Genomic DNA, 9,886 nt, shown 5'->3' with positions numbered 1-9,886 from the left:
AAAATCCCAATACCCCCCCCCCCCCCAAACCTGACACAGGTGGACACCTCTCATATTCCTCCCCCGATGCCTCCCGCGATGACACATCCCCCCTCATTAAAATGCACATCACATTCCCACAACATTTCAATCGCCCCCACATCATAACTGTAATTACCGAGAACTAGAACATTTTTGTTTGACGGTAGTTTGTTGCTCCCACTGTTCTGCACTTCGGCCAGAATGGAGGACCTGAAAGAGTCGAAAAATTTTCATTAAAAAAATTGATAAAAACAATCCAAAAACAAATAGAATCGCCTCATGCCGAGTGAGTGGTGTGGACGCATGCGAAAAGTGGAATACGTGGGTGTTCTGGCCTCGACTCAACGGCAATTCGTTGATTAATTGGGGCTCTTCGAGGATTTTTTATGAATTTCGGGGTGCACGTACCACAGATTGTCTTTATTGTCGACGTCCTCTCTCTTTTTCAGCTGAAATCCATTGGTCTGCGACATGGTTTCAATCGCTGTCGCTGCCATTATCCATTTGACAGCATGAACTGCACTGAATCGATCTGGCGATATCGATTGCTGGGGGGACGAGTGGACGGGTGCGGCTCGTGACTGAGTTCAAGGCGCTCATTCGTGTTGGTAATGAAGGGAATCCCTCGATCGATGGTGACATGTGGTTTTATGTGGTCTAGGGAGGGGATTGAGGATAGACTGCAAATAACAACCATCTCAAGAATAAATGGTGCTTGTCTCTAATTGAATAGAGGATATAACCATAACGAATTGAAGAAGAAGAAGAAGATCTCAAGAATAAGATCAAACCATTTCAATCTCAACCAAAGCCTTTACAGGAAAAGAATTGTCAACTTCCGCCTCTGCTCTTGCAAACAAATAGAATCTCTCTCACATGTTTTTTGGTACTGTCCAAAGTATACAAAAGAGCGTTCAACACTCGGCAAACCATTAAAAAAGCTAAACATAGAATCTTACAACATAACTAAAATCCTGACGTCTCCCTCCTCAAAATTATCATACATCACAATAAATTACCTCGGATCCATCAACAAATTAATTTAAAAAATTCGAATTCTTCGCCCAATACTCTTTACCGACAACCACAGCTTCTGAAAGGTCCTTATAGAGGGCAACCATACAGTCAGTGCCATGACAATTGAAGAAGAAGAAGAAGTAGGGTATTGAGGGGGCAGAACGGGAGTACCGAGGCTCGTGTGGAAGTATTTTGTGTACAAAGTTGATATTGTTCTGAGGGAAACACGTGTCAGACAGGTTTTATTGGGGTAAAGGGTTCATAGGGTGAATTTTGGAGAGGATTTGGGGCTGATCGAGATGGAGGAAGGTAATGTTATTTTGTTATTGACGGAGTGGTTAATGGAATGGATTATTAATTGTTGGGGGAGGTTTGAGGTTAGGGGGAGTTGATATGTTGGTGGAGGGTTTTTAAGGGATATTTTGGAAAATAAGGGGGATAGCAAAATTTTTGTTGAGAACTTTTTTATGGAGAATTTCATAAGCTGCAGAAAAGGTTCTGATGATTGTTTCCGTATCTCCTTTAGATTTGAAGATATTCGAGAAAAAATGATTGAGTTTATAACACAAATTTTTTTGTTTTTTGATTCGGGCATTCGGGGATTTTTTTTCACTGTGAAAAATGTCCCGGAGAAAAATCTCTAGAAAATTTTTCTCCTGAAAACTTTTCCACAAGAAATTTTCCATATCCTCAAGAAAAAAAACCATGTGAAATTTCCCTGGGAAATATTACATACATTCGAACACAATATCAACTCATCTTTATGTAGTCGACAATTTCTGCACATCTTCAAGGTGAACATCTACGAGACAAAATTACTAACATTACAATAAGCTGAATTTTTGTCATTAAATTTTCATTTTTCCCTTCTTCAAAAAAAAAAAAAATTCAATTAGCATTTTCTGAAGAAAAACTCCGAACAAAATCCCACATGAAAAAAAGTCGTAAGGAAAGTTAATCTCAAGGAGAAGAATTCGCCGAGGAAGTATTGACGGGGAAAAATTTCCGGTAATTTTTCAGCGGGGAAAAAAATCCGGGGGAAATTTCCAAGGGAACAATTCGCCGGGGGAAAAATTCCGGGAATTTCTCTTCGGAGAAAAAACTCCGGTCACCGTTACCCCTCCGAAATTGCCGACGATGCAGGGCACCAGGTCGGGAATGCCCTCCGCGTCCGATCAGGCTTTCACCCGCCCGAATTTTCCCATTTTCCAGATGCAAAATCCAAGCCCCCGCGGCCCCCAAAAAACCCCGTAAACAAACAGAAACTGGCGCGTCACCGTCGAGGTGACGGCCTCCCGCTGAGGCCCGGGAGGACCTCCATAAAAAACAAGACCCTCCTGAAAAAGCTCCGGCTCCGCGAGAAGGCCATTGAGCGAGCCGCGGAGCAGGCAGCCCGCGCCGAGCTCCTCCTCACCGAGGAGTCCGGTCACCTCGAGGCGGACATCGGCGAGCACACGACCCAGTACCACCAGCGCGAAATCGCCGACAACGTTGACATCACCAGTGCCACCAAGCACTTCAGACTGAACCTTGACTTCGGCGCCTACAGGCACAAATACACGCGAAACGGCAGACATCTGCTGCTCGGGGGCAGAATGGGCCACGTGGCAGCCTTCGACTGGGTGACGAAGAGGTTGTCCTGCGAGATGAATGTCATGGAGTCGGTGCACGACGTCTCCTGGCTGCACCTGGAGACGATGTTCGCGGTGGCCCAGAAGAACTGGGTTCACATTTACGATAATCAGGGGATCGAGATCCATTGTCTGAAGAGGATGAATGGAGTCACGAGACTGGAGTTTCTGCCCTACCACTTTTTGCTGGCGTCTGGGTCTTACGAGGGGTGCTTGACCTGGCTGGATGTCTCCATTGGACAGATCATCTCCAGGTAGGGAATTTATCGGCGTTATTGATAGGAATTGGGGGAGGGCGAGCTCTTGACGTGATTCAGGGGATTTTTTTGGTTCGGGTTGAGGGTCAAATGACCCTTGGGGAGGTTTGGAGTCGAGGGTCAAATGGTACTGAGGGTCAAACTAATGTTAAGAACGTTTTTATGTCGAGGGTCAAATGGTTTTCAAGGTCAAACGACCCTTGGGGGTCTTTGGAGTTGAGGGTCAAATGGTTTTCAAGGTCAAACGACGATTGGGGGTGTTTGGAGTTCAGGGTCAAATGACCCTCGAGGATGTTGGGAGGTGAATGCCTCATAGTCTTGAGGGTTAAATAATTCCCAAGGGTGTTTGGAGTCGAGGGTCAAATGGTACTGAGGGTCAAACTAATGTTAAGGACGTTTTTATGTCGAGGGTCAAATGGTTTTCAAGGTCAAACGACCCTTGGGGGTCTTTGGAGTTGAGGGTCAAATGGTTTTCAAGGTCAAACGACGCTTGGGGGTGTTTGGAGTTCAGGGTCAAATGACCCTCGAGGATGTTGGGAGGTGAATGCCTCATAGTCTTGAGGGTTAAATAATTCCCAAGGGTGTTTGGAGTCGAGGGTCAAATGGTACTGAGGGTCAAACTAATGTTAAGGACGTTTTTATGTCGAGGGTCAAATGGTTTTCAAGGTCAAACGACCCTTGGGGGTCTTTGGAGTTGAGGGTCAAATGGTTTTCAAGGTCAAACGACGATTGGGGGTGTTTGGAGTTCAGGGTGAAATGACCCTCGAGGATGTTTGGAGGTGAATGCCTCAGTCTTGAGGGTTAAACAATTCCCAAGGGCGTTTGGAGTCGAGGATCAAATGGTATTGAGGGTCATACTAATCTTAAGGACGTTTTTATATCGAGGGTCAAATGACCCTCAAGGATGTTTGGAGTTGCCTGCCATATAATCTTGAGGGTTAAATAATTCTCAAGGACCTTTGCAGTAGAGGGTCAAATGGTTTTGAAGGTCAAACCTTAATGATGTTTGGAGTTGTGGGTCAAATGGTCTCGAGGGTCAAACGACCTTTGAATACATTTGGAGGTCATGGTCCCACGAACCTTAAGGACGTTTTGGGTTGAAGGTCAAACGGTTTCGCGGGTCAAACCACCCCCCCCTAAAAATTAGGCAGAAACAGATTAATTTTCACTGAAAAATAAATCCGCTTGCAAATGGTCTCAGGTACGATTCCAAATTGGGAAGAATAGGGGTGATGACTCAGAATCCCAGTAACGCTGTTCTCTGCGTGGGTAACTCCAAGGGGGTTGTCTCCATGTGGGCCCCCAAGTCCAAGGATCCCCTTGCCAAGATGTTGTGTCATCGGCAGGGGATCAGCTCCATCGCTGTTCATCCCCACGGGACTTACATGGCGACAAGCTGTCCCGACAGAACTGTCAAGACCTGGGACGTGAGACAACTATCAGGGCCCGTTCACGATTTTGTCCTGAGGTCGGCCGTTGATAATTTGGTTTACAGTCAGAAGGGACTCCTAGCTGCGTCTTCCGGGAATTGTATTGAGGTTTTCAGGTGATTTAACTCATCAAGATAATGTTTTTTCAAAGAAAGAAGAAGAGAATCGTCAATTCAATTTGAGAAGACTTTAGTTTTTGGTGTATATCTCGGAATCGAAGGAAGATGGCAAAGTTCATGTGAGGACCTTTTTCGTAGAGAATTTCGTAAGCTGTAAAAAAGTCTTTATCACATTTTGTCGTAAACCCACTTCTCGTCGAGATAATTCCAAAAAGCTAAAGTTGGATTTGAAACAAATTGTGGTCGAGAAAAATTGGCTGTTCCTTTTTGTTCAATTGATTAAGTAATTAATTAATTAATTGAACATGTGTTCCCGTGGCTCCACAGAGATGCCGGAGACACAATGAAGCCCTACATTCGTCACAAGGAGACCTGGGGCGTCTCCTCCCTCCAATTCTGTCCCTTCGAGGACGTTTTAGGTGTCAGCACAGCCAAAGGCTTCGTCTCAGTCCTAGTTCCTGGCAGTGGAGAGCCCAACTTCGATGCTCTCGAGGTGAATCCCTTCCAGACCAAGAGCCAGAGGCGCGAGGCCGAAGTGAAAGCACTTCTCGATAAAATCCAACCCGAATTGATTACCTTAGATCCCGGAGCTGTGGCCGAAGTCGATGTCCCAACGCTGAAGGAGAAGGTCGAGGCGAAGAAGAAGCTCTTGGTAAATCCCAAACCGTCACAACAATTTTCAGGAAATTTCAGGAATTTTCATCGCTAATAATCCCCATTTTTATTCGCAGTTCATCAAACCTCAAGCCATAGACTTCAAACCCAGGAGAACTAAGGCCAAGGGTAAAGGTGGCACTGCCAAAGTCGTCAAGACGAAGAAGATTTTGAAGGAATTGAAACGAAAAGTGAGTGAAATAATTCGGGAATTGAATGACTGGTTTGGAGTTCATTTCAGTGGCGTCATGCATCAATTTTTTTCATTTTGCAAAATTACAGGAAGCTGCTGAGGCCATTCGACAAGTGTCCGAGGAGAAGGCGAAGAAGAAAAAACGAGAAAATACTAGGGACTTCGGTGCTTTGAACCGATTTCTCCCTAAATCGAAGTAACTTTAAGAAATAATTACTGTAAAAATAATGTATGTATGATAAAAGTGAATATACAGACAAGTTATCTTTTGTGAGTTGTCCTTGGATAATTCCGCCCCTATTTTTTACTACAATCTTGGCCTTATTTTTTGTTATATTTAATTTTTTATTATAGCCTGGTGTTATCGCTCGGCCGCTTACTCTAAATATTAATTTTCGATCGTCAAATTCAGTTCCCTCTATGCTGTCATGAGAGAGCTTCTAGTTTTGTTGGGAATTAAATAATGAATCAGAATGAAGAAAATAACAGCAAAATTACCGATCAGAAATTAAAAAAAAAAAGAGAATTAAGCAGAATCTTGAAACTAAAACTAGAAGACCAAAACGACTTTGATAATGAAAAAAGTTTTTTGATTAAAAAACGGCTGATTATAAAAAGAAAAGTTAATTAAATGTCCATTGAAATGTTGACGTAATGATTGAAATTATTGAATAAAACGTTAAATTCAATAAGAGGAAAATTAAATCCTTAGTATTTTCATTTCATGGCTCCAGTTCTCAGGAATCTCGTCTCGTATGAGTGCGTGGAGGTATCGAAATACAGTCGCAATTTCCGAATTCCCTTCCCCTATTCCCCCAGATACAATACAATATTTAATCAGGATAAAGCCGAAAGTTATCGTTATTCAGAGTTGCCAGGAAATGACGACTAATTCGTCGAGGAAAAAATGAAATTGTGGGTTTCAATCGAGGAAGTTCCAGATAACGTGAAAGAGGTTGTCGTCAATTTCCACAAGAAGAAGAGGAAAAAACTGGAAGCCGTATAATCTAACGTTTTAGTGTTCCGCTGAGCGCTATCGGGGGAGAATTAATTTTTCGAGAGATGGTGGAGTTCGATCGTGAGTGATTTTGAATTTTGGTCTCCAGGGGCGGTTCACTTTTTTCGAGGGGTTTATCGAGGAATTTTCTTGCAGATAAACCGCTCGAGCATGACGCGGGGTTCGACGGGCCCCTGAGGAGACGCTCGTGCACGGACGTCCCTTGTCTTGTGATATTTCTAGTGTTCGTTGTGTGCTGGATCGGTCTTGGAATCTATGGTCTGTAAAATAATCTCATTTTTATGAGGAATTATTTACGACTTGAGATGGAATTTTCTCAATATTTCTTCCGTAACCGTGAGGCTTAAGAAATCGCACTCATTCCGCTAAAAAATTCAATTCGGATTGATAATTTCAGCTTTGTCCTCCGGAAATGTAAAAACTCTGCTGGCCCCAACGGACAGCGAAGGTCGAAGATGCGGATTGGATTCAGAAGTATCGAATAAGCCGTACCTCTTCTTCTTCGATCTAACGAAATGCGATATCGATAGAAAGCGATGTGACACGCCCCAAGTGTGTCTGGAGAAATGTCCGGACAGGAACTGGCGCTTCAACCGGTCCGACGCCCTGGACTATACCAGGGAGAGGATCATTTGCAGGCCGGGGGTGGACGTTACCAATAAAAATACCAATGAGATTGAGAATTTGATTAATGTCACAGCCTGCGCCCCCATGTATTTCAAGGGGAAATCCATCGTGCACAGGTGTTTTCCCCTGGACCTTGGCACCGACTTCATCGATGACGTTCTCCTGGTGAAGCTGAAGAAGTCCGAGGCCATTATCAAGTCCCTGGCATATGTTCAGGGGGTTTTCGATAAAGTGAAATCGTCTTAGTGAGTTTTTTTTGTCATAGAGGGGAGGGTTGATGATTTTTCTAAGAGGTACATGTATTAATCACACTCATCTCCAAAATAAGGGTCACGAGGGTATAAATAAGGGCCACAAGGGTTAGATTAAGGGTCACAAGTTTAAGGGCTCAAATAAGGGCCCCAAGGGTTATAGGGTCAGATTAAGGGTCAGAAGTGTCACAAGATTAAGGGTCTAAATAAGGGTCACAAGGGTCAGATTAAGGGTCTAAATATCGGTCACAAGGATCACATTAAGGTTCACAAGGGTCAGAGTAAGGGCTCAAATAAGGGTGAGATCGAGGATCCCAAAAAGGGTCAGAATGTCAGATTAAGAATCTCCAAGGTCAAAATAAGGGTCTCTATATTATAAAAATCCAAATCGACTTCTGGTAATGAAAATTAGGTACTTGAAATTAAGACCCCAAAATTAAGGATCACAAAGGTTAGAAAAGGGAGGTCACGGGGGGTTCGTGAGCGGAGCGAGCAGGGGGTGTTGTCTCAGAAGGCAAGCGCGTTACCGAATGAGCCAAGGCGACGAGCAAAAAATTTTCCCATCAAATTTTGACAATCATCTTCCCTCCAGTGGAGCAGTCCTCGGGATTATCTGCGGTGGAGCCGTGATGTGCATCGTCTACATGCTCTTGTTAAGATGGATCGCGCTGCCTGTCGTCTGCGTTACGATATTCGCAGTTTGCGCACTGCTGGTCCTCCTAGCCTGTCTGAGTTATCAAGCATACGCTCAAACTTCATCAGCCCTCTGGTTGCTAGCTATGATTCTCATTATCTGCATTGTCGGTATTATTGTCCTGGTGACACTATGCAGTTGGCAGAGAATTTATCTAGCTTGCCAGCTGATCAAGGAAGCCAGCAAGTAAATAGCCCCAGTTATTTTTCTCCAATTCGAAATTCAAGAGTGAAACTCATCGATCATGTTCTCCCTTTTCAGGGCTATAATGTCTGTCCTCAGCAGCATCTTCTTCCCAATCCTCCCCTGGCTCTTCCACATTGCCCTCCTCGTCTACTTCTTCCACATAATTTTCCTGTTGATGTCTATTAAAAAAACGACATTCGCCGTTGAACAATCCCCCAACGGCTTTCCTGACAGCTGCCAGTGCTCTGGAAACGTCAACTACACCCTCGGGGGTGCCTGCGACCCGAAAACATTCGACTCCCAGTGCAAAGAGAACGGGGAGATTTGTATCTCCCGGGTATGCCGTCTCCAGAGTGTCACCACCCCTGCCGGCATAATTTGGGCATATTTCATACATATTATCGGGGGTCTCTGGCTCGGTCTCTTCATATCAGCGGTCGGGGACATGACGCTTGCAGCCACTTTCGCAACTTGGTATTGGACACTTAATAAAAGTGATGTCACGTTTTTCACGGTTACTTTGGGCTTTTGGAGAACGGTGAGGTAAGAAAACAAAACGAAAAAATTTCTGTTGAAATTTTTTGTCATGAATATCTGACACCTATTCACTTTTTTTATGAATGACATCTGTTCACTCCATCGGTCGAAGGAAGACTGAATGGAGTGCACTGGGACACGCCTTATATAGGGCTCCCCCCACCATGATACCCCCTCCCTCTCTACGGCTGCGCGCGCATATCGAAACATTCTAAAGGGTGAGAGGGGGGAAATGGGGGCGCTGTTCGCTTCACAGAATGAAGATAGATAAGATCTCAATTGATAAGAGCATTAGTCTCGTAATCTGAAGATTGTGAGTTAAAATCCTGTTCCTAGATTATGTCGTGATCCCATCACTTTTGATGGAAATTGATTAAATTGATTGAAGAGAATGCCAGACACCCAAGGAAAATAAACTTTCCTCAATCGTCAATGCTCACAGTCAGACGGTTGCATTATCCATTTCAGGTACCACCTGGGGACAGTGGCCTTCGGCTCCTTCCTCATAACAATCTGTCGTTTCTTCCGCCTCGTCATGGAGTACCTCGAATCCATGTCGGAGAGCCAGTCGACAGGTGGCTGTGCCGCATGCATTCGCTGCTTCATTCCCTGTCTCCTGGCTCTTCTCGAGCGATTCGTCAAGTTCATGACCGGAAATGCCTACATCATCTGCGCGATCTACGGAAAGGGGCTCTGCGACTCCGCCGGGGAAGCCCTCAGCCTCATCATGAGGAACATTCTCCGGACCTCGATTCTGAATAAAATAGTCAGTTGGGTGCTCCTCGGCGGGAAAGTCCTGGTCACATGCATGATGGTGGCGATCGCCTGGTGCCACTACAGGAATCAGGACGATCAGTTCTGGTGGGCGCCGACACTTCTGGTGGGGTTGGGCACTTTCCTAGTCGCCTCGGTCTTCTTCAGTGTCCATTCTATGGCTGTCGACACCATCTTCTTGTGCTTCCTTGAGGACTCGGAGAAGAACGATGGGTCGGAGGAGAAACCCTATTTTATGACTCGGCCATTGGCTAAATTACTTAATAAAAAATGAAGGGCAAATCAAACTGCCTTGACTCAATATTCTCGACGAATTGTCCTTGAAGAACGAAAAATCTTTGAAATCCCTCTGAAGTTAGCTCTCTCCTTCATTATTACTCATTCCTTTGTCCCATTTTGACAAGTCCACATGTGTTAATTTATGTTTTCCCGTGTCAATTAAATGTGAATATGAATCATTAATATGTTTTTTACTGA

General features: G+C 44.5%; 3 protein-coding genes across 4 annotated transcripts in view; 2 read left to right on the top strand and 1 right to left on the bottom strand.

Moving 5' to 3' along the window:
- The window catches only part of LOC107048256 (cytoplasmic dynein 1 light intermediate chain 1), a 7,561-nt gene extending 6,995 nt beyond the window's left edge, over nt 1-566 (bottom strand). For both annotated transcript variants that reach the window (XM_015271337.1, XM_015271338.1), the window contains exons 1-2: nt 430-566; nt 158-231 (exon numbers count right to left, since the gene is read on the bottom strand). In XM_015271337.1, coding sequence (XP_015126823.1) covers nt 158-231; nt 430-518 — 163 coding nt within the window. In that variant the 5' untranslated portion in view covers nt 519-566. The remainder of the gene's footprint in view (nt 1-157; nt 232-429) is intronic.
- Nucleotides 567-974: 408 nt separating this feature from the next.
- On the top strand, nt 975-5,586 carry LOC107048254 (WD repeat-containing protein 46). Its single transcript, XM_015271334.1, has 6 exons — nt 975-1,347; nt 2,251-2,923; nt 4,128-4,472; nt 4,803-5,127; nt 5,207-5,320; nt 5,412-5,586. Exons 1-6 carry the CDS (start codon nt 1,338-1,340, stop codon nt 5,520-5,522), a joined length of 1,578 nt encoding a protein of 525 aa, XP_015126820.1. The 5' UTR covers nt 975-1,337; the 3' UTR covers nt 5,523-5,586.
- A 768-nt stretch (nt 5,587-6,354) lies between these two features.
- Nucleotides 6,355-9,866, top strand: LOC107048253 (CTL-like protein 2). The gene is made up of 6 exons (XM_015271332.2): nt 6,355-6,400; nt 6,476-6,598; nt 6,738-7,212; nt 7,811-8,098; nt 8,174-8,641; nt 9,104-9,866. The coding sequence occupies exons 1-6, from the start codon at nt 6,385-6,387 to the stop codon at nt 9,681-9,683; spliced, it is 1,950 nt and encodes a 649-aa protein (XP_015126818.1). The 5' UTR covers nt 6,355-6,384; the 3' UTR covers nt 9,684-9,866.
- Nucleotides 9,867-9,886: the final 20 nt, after the last annotated feature.

Source organism: Diachasma alloeum, unplaced genomic scaffold (assembly GCF_001412515.2).
Source record: "Diachasma alloeum isolate Michigan unplaced genomic scaffold, Dall2.0 Dall_scaffold_00186, whole genome shotgun sequence".
Lineage (NCBI taxonomy): Eukaryota > Metazoa > Arthropoda > Insecta > Hymenoptera > Braconidae > Diachasma > Diachasma alloeum.
The sequence above is the reverse complement of the archived record's forward strand: the minus strand, read 5'-3'. Positions and strand labels throughout refer to the sequence as shown.

Coding starts and splice junctions, on each gene's coding strand:
- LOC107048254 (XM_015271334.1), top strand. Junction 5,128..5,206: donor AGGCGAAGAAGAAGCTCTTG/GTAAATCCCAAA, acceptor TTTTATTCGCAG/TTCATCAAACCTCAAGCCAT. Junction 5,321..5,411: donor TGAAGGAATTGAAACGAAAA/GTGAGTGAAATA, acceptor GCAAAATTACAG/GAAGCTGCTGAGGCCATTCG.
- LOC107048253 (XM_015271332.2), top strand. Junction 6,599..6,737: donor GATCGGTCTTGGAATCTATG/GTCTGTAAAATA, acceptor TGATAATTTCAG/CTTTGTCCTCCGGAAATGTA. Junction 7,213..7,810: donor GATAAAGTGAAATCGTCTTA/GTGAGTTTTTTT, acceptor TCTTCCCTCCAG/TGGAGCAGTCCTCGGGATTA.